This window comes from Anolis sagrei, chromosome 5, assembly GCF_037176765.1.
Source record: "Anolis sagrei isolate rAnoSag1 chromosome 5, rAnoSag1.mat, whole genome shotgun sequence".
Taxonomy (NCBI): domain Eukaryota; kingdom Metazoa; phylum Chordata; class Lepidosauria; order Squamata; family Dactyloidae; genus Anolis; species Anolis sagrei.
This window is the reverse complement of record NC_090025.1, coordinates 195,663,101-195,677,849: the sequence shown is the minus strand read 5'-3', so window position 1 is coordinate 195,677,849 and position 14,749 is coordinate 195,663,101. Positions and strand designations below refer to the sequence as shown.

General features: G+C 46.1%; 2 protein-coding genes across 5 annotated transcripts in view; one reads left to right on the top strand and one right to left on the bottom strand.

Moving 5' to 3' along the window:
• Positions 1–3,490, top strand: part of IRF5 (interferon regulatory factor 5) — a 51,438-nt gene extending 47,948 nt beyond the window's left edge. For all 3 annotated transcript variants that reach the window (XM_060776362.2, XM_067469373.1, XM_067469372.1), the window contains one exon: positions 2,181–3,490. In XM_060776362.2, coding sequence (XP_060632345.2) covers positions 2,181–2,420 — 240 coding nt within the window. In that variant the 3' untranslated portion in view covers positions 2,421–3,490. The remainder of the gene's footprint in view (positions 1–2,180) is intronic.
• A 4,979-nt stretch (positions 3,491–8,469) lies between these two features.
• Positions 8,470–14,749, bottom strand: part of TNPO3 (transportin 3) — a 79,604-nt gene continuing 73,324 nt past the window's right edge. For both annotated transcript variants that reach the window (XM_060776363.2, XM_060776364.2), the window contains exons 22-23: positions 13,550–13,642; positions 8,470–9,956 (exon numbers count right to left, since the gene is read on the bottom strand). In XM_060776363.2, coding sequence (XP_060632346.2) covers positions 13,582–13,642 — 61 coding nt within the window. In that variant the 3' untranslated portion in view covers positions 8,470–9,956; positions 13,550–13,581. The remainder of the gene's footprint in view (positions 9,957–13,549; positions 13,643–14,749) is intronic.

Below are 14,749 nucleotides of genomic sequence, written 5' to 3'. Positions count from 1 at the left end.
GCCACACAGCCTGAAAAATCTACAACCATATTTATGACATCTATTTGTCCGTATAACTATAACCATTCATGACATATCTCTTGCTCACTTCATTTCACCTTTTCTTTTTTCCCTTCCTTCCTTCCATCCAAACTCATGACATCTATCCATCCATCCAAATTACTATTCTATCCATCCATCAATGTTACTTTCTTTCTGTTTCATCCATCCATGCAAACAATTATTAATGTTCTCTATATATCCAGATAACTATATTATTGACATCTCTCTCACTCACTCGCTTCATTCCAATCACTATTCATGGCATCTTTCTTTCCCTCCCTCCCTTCCTCTCCATCCATCTATCCAAATAACTATTCATAGAATCATAGAATCCAAGAGTTGGAAGAGACCTCATGGGCCATCCAGTCCAACCCCATTCTGCCAAGAAGCAGGAATATTGCATTCAAATCACTCCTGACAGATGGCCATCCAGCCTGTTTAATAGCTTCCAAAGAAGGAGCCTCCACCATGCTCCGGGGCAGAGAGTTCCACTGCTGAACGGCTCTCAGTTAGGAAGTTCTTCCTCATGTTCAGATGGAATCTCCTCTCTTGTAGTTTGAAGCCATTGTTCCGCATCCTAGTCTCCAAGGAAGCAGAAAATAAGCTTGCTCCCTCCTCCCTGTGGCTTCCTCTCACATATTTATACATGGCTATCATATCTCCTCTCAGCCTTCTCTTCTTCAGGTTAAACATGCCCAGCTCCTTAAGCCACTCCTCATAGGGCTTGTACTCCAGACCCTTGATCATTTTAGTTTCCTTCCTCTGGACACATTCCAGCTTGTCAACATCTCTCTTCAATTGCAGTGCCCAGAATTGGACACAATATTCCAGGTGTGGTCTAACCAAGGCGGAATAGAGCATGGGGAGCATGACTTCCCTGGAATCTAGACACTATGCTATTGATGCAGGCCAAAATCCCATTGGCTTTTTTTGCCACCACATCACATTCTATTCTATCCATCCATCAAGGTAACTCTCTCTCTCTCTCTCTCTCTTCCTTCCTTTCATCCATCCATGATTCCTATCTATCCAGATACACTACAACTATTCACGACCTCCTCCTCTCTTTTTCTACTCATCCGTTCATGGCATTTGCTATCCATCCATCGATCCAACTATTCATGACTCCTGTGTGGCTACTTCTGAGTGTAGTATACTTTATTGTTTATACTTTATTGTTATGTTGTTTATTTTATTGCAATTTGTATTTTTGTATTGTAATATTTTTTTTGTTCGTGCTTGGCTCCATGTACGTCGCTCCGAGTCCCCATTGGGGGAGATGGTGGTGGGGTATAAATAAAGATTATTATTATTGTTGTTGTTAAGTTCTTGCGGGTTTTTTTGGGCTATATGGCCATGTTCTAGAGGCATTTCTCCTGATGATTTGCCTGCATCTATGGCAAGCATCCTCAGAGGTAGTGAGGTCTGTTGGAACTGGGAAAAGGGTTTATATATCTGTGGAATGACCAGGGTGGGACAAAGGACTCTTGTCTGCTGGAGCTAGGTGTGAATATTTCAACTGACCACCTTGATTAGCATACAATGGGCTGACTGTGCCTGGAGCAAACTCTTCTTGAAAGGTAATTAGATGTCCCTGCCTGTTTCCCCTCTGTTGTTTTGCTGTTGCAATTTTTGAATTTTTTAATACTGGTAGCCAGATCTTGTTCATTTTCATGGTTTCCTCCTTTCTGTTGAAATTGTCCACATGCTTGTGGATTTCAATGGAAACAGGCAGGGACATCTAATTACCTTTCAAGAAGAGTTTGCTCCAGGCACAGTCAGCCCATTGTATGCTAATCAAGGTGGTCAGTTGAAATATTCACACCTAGCTCCAGCAGACAAGAGTCCTTTGTCTCACCCTGGTCATTCCACAGATATATAAACCCTTTTCCCAGTTCCAGCAGACCTCACCTCTGAGGATGCTTGCCATAGATGCAGGCGAAACATCAGGAGAAATGCCTCTAGAACATGGCCATATAGCCCGAAAAAACCCACAAGAACCTAGTGATTCCAGCCATGAAAGCCTTCGACAATACATTGTTGTTGTTGTTGTATTTCGTAACAGAAAAAGACAGATGATGACTGCGTTATTATTCCTTGACTGTTACTCTCCTTTGCTCTCCCTCCTCCCTTTCCAGGTGGTCCCGGTGGCGGCCCGGCTCTTGCTGGAGATGTTCTCCGGGGAGCTCTCCTGGTCGGCCGACAGCGTCCGCCTCCAGATCTCGCACCCGGACCTCAAGGACCGGATGGTGGAGCAGTTCAAGGAGCTGCACCAGCTCTGGCAGACCCAGCAGAGCCTCCAGGGCCAGGCATTGCAGCCACAACCACCACCACCGCCACCACCATTGGAGCAGGAGACCTGGCCCATGCAGCCATGAAGGCGCCCAACGGGCAACCGAGTGAGGCATCCTCACCTTTGCCACTGACGTCTTTGCAAAACCCACAAGGATTTCTGGACCACTTTGGCCTCCTTCCATCGACCTGGGAGATGCTGGGTCCGTCCCTTTGGGGTGGGGTGGGATAGGGGGGCAAAGCGATTGCAACCCACTGCCATAATGAAGCACAGTAATGCTGGGATTTGCACTGCTGGCAAGGCACTGTGATAATGAATCTGGACAATTCAGTGGCCCAATTCAGATCCTGATGGATGCATTGCTGGTTTCTAAGACCGAAGGAAGTGTTTGGGTGGTGTGAGATGAAGAGGCCAGTCGTCCAAACGTCCTGTCGTTGTGCATCCCAGAGACAACGGCTTGACTGTTTCGAAGGATATTGGGACTTGAAGGACTTTGAGGTTCCTTCTTGATGGAGGAACAGCTGCAATGATGTCCGGAAGTACGATTGCTCAATGGAGAAGTGGGAAATATGAAACCACCCAACACACCCCAGTATGTGTCCTTCTGGATAGAATGGGGTTTTGGCTTAGCAAAAGCCAGTGGAAGGGGATGCTGGGAGTTGTAGTCCAGCAACATCCGGAGGGCTGTGTATCAGGGAAGAAGGGACGTTAGTTTACCTAGAGGTTGGCTTTTACAAAAGGTGAGGCCTACTTGCCAGAAGCAGCAGAAAAGCCACCGAGAGACTCACCGTTGGCTGAGAAAGGCATCCATGGATGAAGAAGTCATGAAGGTTCTGCCCTTTGGTCCAAACCGACTGCTTTGTGTCAGGAAACATCATCAGAGCTATAAAAGGAAACCTTTTTGGATTTGGAAAGGCTCCGAACGCGGTCCGAAGGAAGTCATAAAGATGCCCACCCAGTTCTGGTGCAGTGGACCACGGAGATGTTGCAATTTGTGGGACTTGGCCAACTTCTGCCATAGGTCAAGTTTTACAATGTGTGGCCTACCTGGACACGGCAAGGACTAATGTTTGGCGAGGAGTATTTGCCCAGAATGTATGTGGGCAACCGAACCTAGCAAAGGTGGAACCGTGCTGCAATAAATACATATTATTATGTGAGTGACAGGTTTGTTTTCTTTTGGGGGATATGTGGCACGAATGGACGGCCACTGCTCTTCACCTGGGACCAGGTAGGAAGGTAAGGATGGGCCAATTTATTTATTTACAGCTTTTATATTCACTCCGCAGGGGACTCAGGGCGGATTACAGTGTACACATATATGGCAAACATTCAATGCCAATTTTTGACATATGAACATATACAGACATACACAGAGGCTATTTAACTTTTGTACTGTCGAAGGCTTTCATGGCTGGAATCACTAGGTTCTTGTGGGATTTTTCGGGCTATAGGGCCATGTTCTAGAGGCATTTCTCCTGACGTTTCGCCTGCATCTATGGCAAGCATCCTCAGAGGTAGTGAGGTCTGTTGGAATTAGGACACATTCACAGCTAGCCCCAGCAGACAAGAGTCCTTTGTCTCACCCTGGTCATTCCACAGATATATAAACCCATTTTTCCTACTTCCAACAGACCTCGTTACCTCTGAGGATGCTTGCCATAGATGCAGGCGAAACGTCAGGAGAAAAATAGCCTCCAGAACATGGCCATATAGCCCGGAAAAACCTCCAACAACCCGACACTATTTAACTTTTTCTGGCCGCCAGGGGAGCTGTCGCTTTCATCGTCCATCTGCGACGCTGATGAAGCACTTCCGCATTCCCCGCATGCTTCCCTGCTGGAGTCTTCTTTATGGCCTCATAAATCAGTTAATTTAGCCTCCCCACACTTTTTAAGATGGTACCTAATTTTCCTACTTGACAGATGCAACTGTCTTTCGGGTTGCAAAGGTCGACAACAGGCTACACACAATTGGTTGGAAACCCACTCCAACCCGGGCTGGCTTCGAACTCATTTTGGTCAGAGTGATCTTAATGCAGCTGACACTCAGCCAGCTGCGCCACAATCCCGGTGCCAAAAGGACAGTCACGCGTATCTACAAGGTGAGATGGTATGTGGACCAAGAGGGCACAATTCTATGCTTGATGGGGATGTAAACAACATTTACAACTGAGCTCAAAGGGCCGGAGAGTTGTTGAAAGGCACCCCTCGTGATCCCACATGAACACAAACTAGAATCAGGACGCAATCAGGCAACATGATATTTGTGATTTCCTAATTGGTCCTATCATAAAAATATGGGGAAACTTTATTAGGCTGCAAAAACTAACTCTAACCCTCTGCCTCTCTCTCTGAGAAGGCTCTAAAGGCTGCTTTTCAGAGCAGCTTTGCAGGGCTGTTCTGGCTTCTCGGCTTGGCTCCTGCTTTGCTACGGATGGCTGTTTGTTTCCCCCTCTTGCACAAGAGAAGGCGGAGCTAGGTTTTGCACATGCGTGGTTCCAACAGACCTCACTACCTCTGAGGATGCTTGCCATAGATGCAGGCGAAACGTCAGGAGAAAAATTGCCTCCAGAACATGGCCATATAGCCCGGAAAAACCTACAACAACCCAATTTTAAAGCTATTTTCACGGTCTTGGGGTTTTTTTAAAATTGCGGTATGAGAAGTTTGGAGGCCAAATTGGAGTCCTCGTGGACAACAAGTTAAACATGAGCCAACAATGTGATGTGGCGGCAAAAAAAGCCAATGGGATTTTGGCCTGCATCAATAGGAGCCTAGTGTCTAGATCTAAGGAAGTCATGCTCCCCATGCTCTATTCCGCTTTGGTTAGACCACACCTGGAATATTGTGTCCAATTCTGGGCACCACAATTCAAGAGAGATATTGACAAGCTGGAATGTGTCCATGATCAAGGGTCTGGAGAACAAGCCCTATGAGGAGCGGCTTAAGGAGCTGGGCATGTTTAGCCTGAAGAAGAGAAGGCTGAGAGGAGATATGATGAGAGCCATGTGTAAATATGTGAGAGGAAGCCACAGGGAGGAGGGAGCAAGGTTGTTTTCTGCTTCCCTGGAGACTAGGGCGCAATGGAACAATGGCTTCAAACTACAAGAGAAGAGATTCCACCTGAACATGAGGAAGAACTTCCTGACTCTGAGAGCCGTTCAGCAGTGGAACTCTCTGCCCCGGAGTGTGGCGGAGGCTCCTTCTTTGGAAGCTTTGAAACAGAGGGTGGATGGCCATCTGTCAGGGGTGATTTGAATGCAACATTCCTGCTTCTTGGCAGAAAGGGGTTGGACTGGATGGCCCAGGAGGTCTCTTCCAACTCTTGGATTCTATGACTCTATGAAATTTGATGTCAGGTGGCCCCATAGTTTGTTTGTTTTTAGGCTACTCACGACGCACCGAAGCTTTTTATATATTACTAGCCATCCCCTGCCACACGTTGCTGTGGCCCAGTCTGTGTATGTGTGTTTTGTGTGTGTATATATGTGTATATGTGTGTCTGTGTATGTGGCTTTGTGCATTCATTGTAATGTAATTTTTGTATTTTGAGTTTTTAAGTCTCTTCTGCTGTGTTTTTCAGTGTTTTTAGTCACTTGTTGGGAAGTTTGCCCCAATTCTTTCATTGGTGGGGTTCAGAATGCTCTTTGATTGTAGGTGAACTATTAATCCCAGTAACTACAACTCCAAAATTGTCAAGGTCTATTTCCCTCAAAACTCCATCTGTGTTCATATTTCGGCATGTGAAATATTCATGCCAAGTTTGGTCCACATCCACCATTCTTTCAGTCCAGTGTGCTCTCTGGATGTAGGTGAACTACAACTCCCAAACTCAAGGTCAATGCCCACCAAACCCTTCATAGAGTCATAGAATCCAAGAGTTGGAAGAGACCTCATGGGCCATCCAGTCCAACCCCATTCTGCCAAGAAGGGGGAATATTGCATTCAAATCACCCCTGCCAGATGGCCATCCAGCCTCTGTTTAAAAGCTTCCAAAGAAGGAGCCTCCACCACACTCCGGGGCAGAGAGTTCCACTGCTGAACGGCTCTCACAGTCAGGAAGTTCTTCCTAATGTTCAGATGGAATCTCCTCTCTTGTAGTTTGAAGCCATTGTTCCATTGCGTCCTAGTCTCCAAGGAAGCAGAAAACAAGCTTGCTCCCTCCTCCTCCCTGTGGCTTCCTCTCACGTATGTATACATGGCTATCATATCTCCTCTCAGCCTTCTCTTCTTCAGGCTAAACATGCCCAGCTCCTTAAGCCGCTCCTCATAGGGCTTGTTCTCCAGACCCTGGATCATTTTAGTCACCCTCTTCCTCTGGACACATTCCAGCTTGTCAGTATCTCTCTTGAATTGGACACAATATTCCAGGTGTCTTCCAGTGTTTTCTGTTGGTCATGGGAGTCCTGTGTGTCAAGTTTGGTTCAATTCCATCGTTGATGGATTTCAGAATGCTCTCTGATTGTAGGTGAACTATAAATCCCAGCAACTACAACTCCCAAATGACAAAATCATAATTTTTTGAGTGATGGTCATTCCTTTGTGTTGTGAGACGTTTCGTTGCCAAATTTGGTGTGATTTCGTTCATTGGTTCTTTCGTTTTTAGGCTACTTACGACGCACCGAAGCTTTTTATATATTAAGATACACACACACACAGAGTGTACAATTTGAGAAAAGAACCTGTGTTTCTAAGATGTTGTTGTTCATTCGTTCAGTTGTCTCTGACTCTTCGTGACCTCATGGACCAGCCACGCCAGAGCTCCCTGTCGGCCGTCACCACCCCCAGCTCCTTCAAGGTCAGTCCAGTCCCTTCAAGGATGCCATCCATCCATCTTGCCCTTGTTCGGCCCCTCTTCCTTTTGCCTTCCCTTTTCCCCAGCATCATTCCCTTCTCTAGGCTTTGCTGTCTCCTCAGAGCTCCCTGTCGGCCGTCACCACCCCCAGCTCCTTCAAGGTCAGTCCAGTCACTTCAAGGATGCCATCCATCCATCTTGCCCTTGGTCGGCCCCTCTTCCTTTTGCCTTCCACTTTCCCCGGCATCATTCCCTTCTCTAGGTTTTGCTGTCTCCTCAGAGCTCCCTGTCGGCCGCCACCACCCCCAGCTCCTTCAAGGTCAGTCCAGTCACGTCAAGGATGCCATCCATCCACCTTGCTCTTGGTCGGCTCCTCTTCCTTTTGCCTTCCACTTTCCCCAGCATCCTTCCCTTCTCTAGGCTTTTCTGTCTCCTCAGAGCTCCCTGTCGGCCGTCACCACCCCCAGCTCCTTCAAGGTCAGTCCAGTCACTTCAAGGATGCCATCCATCCACCTTGCCCTTGGTCGGCCCCTCTTCCTTTTGCCTTCCACTTTCCCCAGCATCCTTCCCTTCTCTAGGCTTTGCTGTCTCCTCAGAGCTCCCTGTCGGCTGTCACCACCCCCAGCTCCTTCAAGGTCAGTCCAGTCACTTCAAGGATGCCATCCATCCATCTTGCCCTTGGTCGGCCCCTCTTCCTTTTGCTTTCCACTTTCCCCAGCATCATTCCCTTCTCTTGACTTTGCTGTCTCCTCAGAGCTCCCTGTCGGCCGCCACCACCCCCAGCTCCTTCAAGGTCAGTCCAGTCACTTCAAGGATGCCATCCATCCACCTTGCCCTTGGTCGGCCCCTCTTCCTTTTGCCTTCCACTTTCCCCAGCATCATTCCCTTCTCTAGGCTTTGCTGTCTCCTCAGAGCTCCCTGTTGGCTGTCACCACCCCCAGCTCCTTCAAGGTCAGTCCAGTCCCTTCAAGGATGCCATCCATCCATCTTGCCCTTGGTCGGCCCCTCTTCCTTTTGCCTTCCACTTTCCCCAGCATCATTCCCTTCTCTAGACTTTGCTGTCTCCTCATGATGTGGCCAAAGGACTTCCACTTTCCCTCTTGTCTCCTTCCCTCCAATGAGCAGCCGGGCTTTATTTCCTGGAGGATGGACTGGTTGGATCTTCTCGCAGTCCAAGGCACTCTCAGAACTTTCTTCCAACAGTTTCTAAGATACACCCCATATTTTTAGGGATATTTATATGGGGTGAAGGTTCGTCTTAGAATCGAGGCGAACCCCAACGCGTTCAGAGCCCTCCCTCCCGCCTTCTCCTTTAACAAATGCAACTGGAGACGGCGCCCGTTTTAACATTTTGTCTGTTTTTATTGTCCTTTTTATTTTGTATGTGTTTTTCCCCCCTTGTTCTCGAGATGGCTACAACACCAGACGGAACAGCATCCCCTCTGCCCCTCGTCCTCGCAATCGCTGTTTGCGCAGGGAAACGCCCTCCCTCCTCCTCCTCCTCCTCCTCCTTCCTGCGCCGGATCGGTCCAATGACAGGCCTGCCCCGCCCCCCTAAGTCCCGCCCCTTCCTGCTTTTCTCCAGAGCCCCGCCTCTCTTTCCCCCTGTCCCTGCCATGGTTTTTTAAAAAGAGAAAGGAAAAAAAAAATCCAAAAACGAATTGAAACCCAATTTCAAAATAAAATAAAATAAAAATAAGACAACCCCAAAAATCAACTTGGAAAAAAAAGAAAATATGTATATATATGTTATTTATAATATAATATATATTATAAGAGTTCATCAACGTAAGCAATGCACTGGTGGGACCCCCTTTAAAAGGTTTTCCAGTTTGCTCAACCGCCCTTCTTCCTCTCTTTCTCTCCCTTTTTGCAGATGGTAACAATCTCCTTTTATTCCCCCCCACCACCATTGGGAATTTTTTTGAGGGGGGGGAAATGGGAGGCCGAGCTCTGGAAATCAGGAAGTAAAATTTGCAAAAAAATAGAATTAAAATAATAAAATCAAAACAAAATAAGGAAAGGAAACCTTTAAAAGTGGGACTCTCGCGCTCCTCCTTCCTCCCCCTTCCCTCTCCCCGCAGGGCACACAATTGGTTTCCGATTGAGAATGCCTTGTCTCCGTTTTCCAATCAATCCCACGGATCCTGAAGTTATTCTTTTTATTATTTTCATTTCACAGAAAGTTTTCTAACCTTTGTTGCTTGGTTTGGTTTTTTTTTTTTTTTTTAGGTTTTTTTTTTTTCATTCCTTTTCTCTTTTTTCTTTTTTCTGTTTTTGCTGCCAGGCAAATTAACTCTCTCTTTTTACTTTTCTCTCCCTCCTTTTCCTCCTTCTATTGGTTTTGATATTTTTGTCGTTTTTTTAACTTTTTTTTTTACTCCTTTTTATGTATGTTTTTTTTCCTCTCTTTCCTCTATTTCTTTCTCTCTTTTTTTTTTTCAAAGCAAGTCCATCTGGAAAAGCAGTTTCCCCCTCCCTCCCCGCGATTGATGCCGTAAGGTCAGTTGCAGCCATCCGTAGTCGCAGATAAGGTTCGCGCGCCCCACCCCTCCCCGGGTTTATTTAAAATGTGGATTTTCGCTTTCCTCTTTCCTTCCTTCCCTCTCTCTCTCTCTCTTTTTATTCTTTCTCTCAATCTCTCTCTCTCACTCACAAGCAGGGTCTTCGCCGACTCTTCACTCGCGGCGAAGTCTCTCGTCTGGGTTGGCGGGCTCCCCGAGCGAGTCGGAGCCCTTGGGCCGCAAGGAGAAGTCTGCTGCTGCTGCTGGTTGTGGGGCGCCGTCTGGGTTGTTTTATTTCCTCTTCTGAAAATAAGACATTCCTGGAAGAGCAGGGGGAGAACAGGGGCAGGGGGGAGTCAGCGGGGATCACGGGAACCCCAAGGAACATCCAGTCCAACCCCCTGAGAGTTGGATGGATGGATTTCGAAAGATAGAATCATGGAGTTGGAAGAGACCACAAGGACAGTCTAGTTCAACCCTCTTAGATAGATGGATGGATGGATGGATGGGTGGGTGGGTGGATAGATAGATAGACAGACAGACAGACAGACAGACAGAATCATAGACATTCCAGAGTTGGAAGAGACCACAAGGACAATCCAGTTCAACCCTCTTAGATGGAAGGATGGACGGATGGATGGGTGGATGGATGGATGGATGGATAGATAGATAAGATAAGATAAGATAAGATAGAATCATAGACATTCCAGAGTTGGAAGAGACCACAAGGACAATCCAGTTCAACCCTCTTAGATGGAAGGATGGATGGATGGATGGGTGGGTGGATGGATGGATGGATAGATAAGATAAGATAAGATAAGATAAGATAAGATAAGATAAGATAAGATAAGATAAGATAGATAGAATCATAGACATTCCAGAGTTGGAACAGACCACAAGGACAATCCAGTTCAACCCTCTTGGATGGATGGATGGATGGATGGAGATAAATAGCTAGATAGAATCATAGACACTCAAGAGTTGGGGAAAAAACCCCAAGGGCCCTCCAATTGAACCCTCTTAGATGGATAGATATATAGATATAATCATAGATACTCAAAGTTGGAAGAGACCCCAAGGGACATCCAGTCCAACCACCTGAGAAAGAGATGGATGGATACAGACAGACAGACAGACAGATAGATAGATAGAGTATCAATGATTATATCTATATATTTATCCATCCTTCAAAGAGGGTTGAACTGGATAGTCCTTGGAGTCTCTTCCAACTCTAGAATTTTTTTAATTCTATCTATTCTTTGGGGTCTCTTCCAACTTTGAGTGTCTATGATTATATCTATATATCTATCCATCTAAGAGGGTTCAACTGGAGGGTCCTTGGGTTTTTTTCCAACTCTGGGGTACTCAAAGTTACTCAAAGTTGGAAGAGACCCCAAGGGACATCCAGTCCAACCACCTGAGAAAGAGATGGATGGATACAGACAGACAGACAGACAGACAGACAGACAGATAGAATCAAAGAATAATAGAGTTGGAAGAGACCCCAAGGATCATCCAGTTCAACCCCCTGAGAGTTGGATGGATGGATTTAGATAGATAGAATCATAGAGTTGGAAGAGACCACAAGGACAATCCAGTTCAGCCCTCTTAGATGGATGAATAGATGGATGAATAGATGGATGGATGGATGGATAGATAGATAGATAGATAGACAGACAGACAGACAGACAGACAAAATCATAGATACCCCAGAGTTGGAAAAAACCCCAAGGACCTTCCAGTTGAACCCTCTTAGATGGATAGATATATAGATATAATCATAGACACTCAAAGTTGGAAGAGACCCCAAAGAATAGATAGAATTAAAAAAATCATAGAGTTGGAAGAGACCCCAAGGACTATCCAGTTCAACCCTCTTAGAAGGATGGATAAATATATAGATATAATCATTGATACTCAAAGTTGGAAGAGACCCCAAGGGACATCCAGTCCAACCCCCTGAGAGTTGGGTGGATGGATTTCGATAGATAGAATCATTGAGTTGGAAGAGATAGTCTAGTTCAACCCTCTTAGATGGATAGATAGTATCATAGACACTCAAGATTGGAAAAGACCCCAAGGACCCTCCAGCTGAACCCTCTTAGATGGATAGATATATAGATATAATCATAGACACTCAAAGTTGGAAGAGACTCCAAAGGACATCCAGTCCAACCACCTGAGAAAGAGATGGAGATAAACAGAATCAAAGAATCATAAAGTTGGAAGAGACCCCAAGGACCATTCAGTTCAACCTTCTTAGATGGATAGATAGATTCATAGACACTCAAGACTTGGAAAAGACCCCAAGGACCCTCCAGTTGAACCCTCTTAGATGGATAGATATATAGATATAATCGTAGACACTCAAAGTTGGAAGAGACCCCAAGGGACATCCAGTCCAAACACCTGAGAAAGAGATGGATGGATGGAGATAGATAGAATCAAAGAATAATAGAGTTGGAAGAGACCCCAAGGAACATCCAGTCAACCCTCTTGGATGGATGGATGGATGGATGGATGGATGGATTAGATATAGATAGATAGATAGATAGATAGATAGATAGATGGATGATAGGGATGGATGGACAGACAGATAGATGATAGAGATGGATAGATGGATGGATGGATGGATGGATGGATGGATGGATAGATAGATAGATAGATAGATAGATAGATAGAATCATAGACACTCACGAGTTGGAAAAAAACCCCAAGGACCCTCAAGTTGAACCCTTTTGGATGGATGGATGGATGGATGGATGGAGATAGATAGATAGATATAATCATAGACACTCAAAGTTGGAAGAGACCCCAAAGGACATCCAGTCCAAACACCTGAGAAAGAGATGGATGGATGGAGATAGATAGATAGCTAGAATCAAAGAATCATAGAGTTGGAAGAGACCCCAAAGGACATCCAGTTCAACCCCCTGAGAAAGAGATGGATAGATAGATAGATAGATAGATAGATAGATAGATAGATAGATAGATGGAGATAGATAGATAGATAGATAGACAGATAGATAGAATCAAAGAATCATAGAGTTGGAAGAGACCACAAGGACAATCCAGTTCAATCCTCTTAGATGGATAGATGGATGGATGAATGGATGGACAGACAGATAGAATCATAGATACCCCAGAGTTGGGGAAAAAACCAAAGGACCCTCCGGTTGAACCCTCTTAGATGGATGGATATATAGATATAATCATAGACATTCAAAGTTGAAAAAGACCCCGAAAGACATCCAGTCCAAGCCCCTGAGAAAGAGATGGATGGATGGATGGATGGATGGATAGATGAATGAGGAGGAGACCCCAAGAAATATCCGGTCCAACCCTTTAAGAGTGGATAGATGGATGGATGGATAGATGAATGAGGAAGAGACCCCAAGAACTAGCCGGTCCAACCCTTTAAGAGTGGATGGATGGATGGACAGACAGACAGACAGACGAATGAAGAAGAGACCCCAAGAACTATCCTGTCCAACCCTGTAAGAGTAGATAGATAGATAGCTAGATAGATAGATAGATAGACAGACAGACAGACAGAATAAGATTTGCAGAGTTGGAAGAGACCCCAGGGGAGGCAACTGGTCCAACCCCCAGGAGAGAGCTGGACCAGACACAGACAGACAGATAGATAAGACTCACAGAGTTCAAAGAGACCCCAAGGGCCATCTGGTCCAACCCTTTAAGACGGATGGATGGATGAGATAGATAGAATAGAATAGATAGAATCATGGGCCTCAAGAGCTATCTAGAATTCTTTGCCAGAGACCTCTGGAGCTCCCATCACACTTTGAATCCCAGGATTCTACAGGATGGAGCAAAACAAATATAGAGTCCTGAGGTGAGTGGTAGCCAAGCCCGGGAGATCCCGAGATCCCAAGAGAGAGCCTTTGCTTACCTGGGAGACAGGCAGAGTGAAGGAGACGCAGGCTACCGGAACAGTCTGGTGAAGTCTCTCAGAGCCCAGCAAACCTGCTTGCACTCCTCAGCGCTGGAGGCAAAGGGGGAGAGGAGAGGCAGAGTAGCGTTATTTGGGGAAGGGAAGGAACTTCGTCCCCAGGGTGGGTTTTGGTGGTGTATGGTGGATGTATGGCAGCCCCATGGATTTCACAGAGCTTTCTCAGGGAGGGAAGACACAGAGGAGGTCTTGCCAGTCCCTTCCTCTGCTATAGAGCTTCCAGCACTGCCTGAGGTTCCTTGATGGCCACCCATCAAGGATACCATTTTCAGTGATTTTGTGCTGAATGGGAACAAAAGGAGGCAAGGGCTTGGTTCTCCATTTGAAGCTGCTACTACTATTACTACTACGAGGGTTGAATGAAAAGTAATGCCTCCACCTTCGTAACTCCTCAACAGATGGCAGTACTGGTATGCGGCAGGTACTGCCTTGTTCAGTAGACTCTCCTCTACAGTTCCATTTTGGCGAGAAGCCTTAGCATTGACCAATTGTGTTGTTAAAGTGCGAAGTATGGAACCCTGCGCAGACAGTCGGTCAATGTGACTTAAGCAAGGTGCAATCATTGAATTCTTGACCGGAGAGGGTGTCACCTCAAAGGAGATTCATCAGAGAATGCAAGCTGTTTATGGTGATTGTGTTGATGTGAGTACTGTGCGTTGTTGGGCGAGCAAGTTTAAAGATGTTGAGGTGACACCTTCTGCTGTCAAGAATTCAGGGGGGAGACTCAAAGTAGTAATGTTGTTGTTGTTGTTGTTGTTATGATTTAACATAGAGGTGTTTGAGGGCCACTAAATCACTGTCCGGGGATCCAAACGCTTTCCTTGCCTGTTTCACCAGAGGCCCCATTTCTCTCCCACCCTGACTTAGAATCATAGAATCAAAGAGTTGGAAGAGACCTCATGGGCCATCCAGTCCAACCCCATTCTGCCAAGAAGCAGGAATATTGCATTCAAAGCACCCCTGACAGATGGCCATCCAGCCTCTGCTTAAAAGCTTCCAAAGAAGGAGCCTCCACCACACTCCAGGGCAGAGAGTTCCACTGCTGAACGGCTCTCACAGTCAGGAAGTTCTTCCTCATGTTCAGGTGGAATCTCCTCTCTTGTAGTTTGAAGCCATTGTTCCGTCTCCTAATCTCCATGG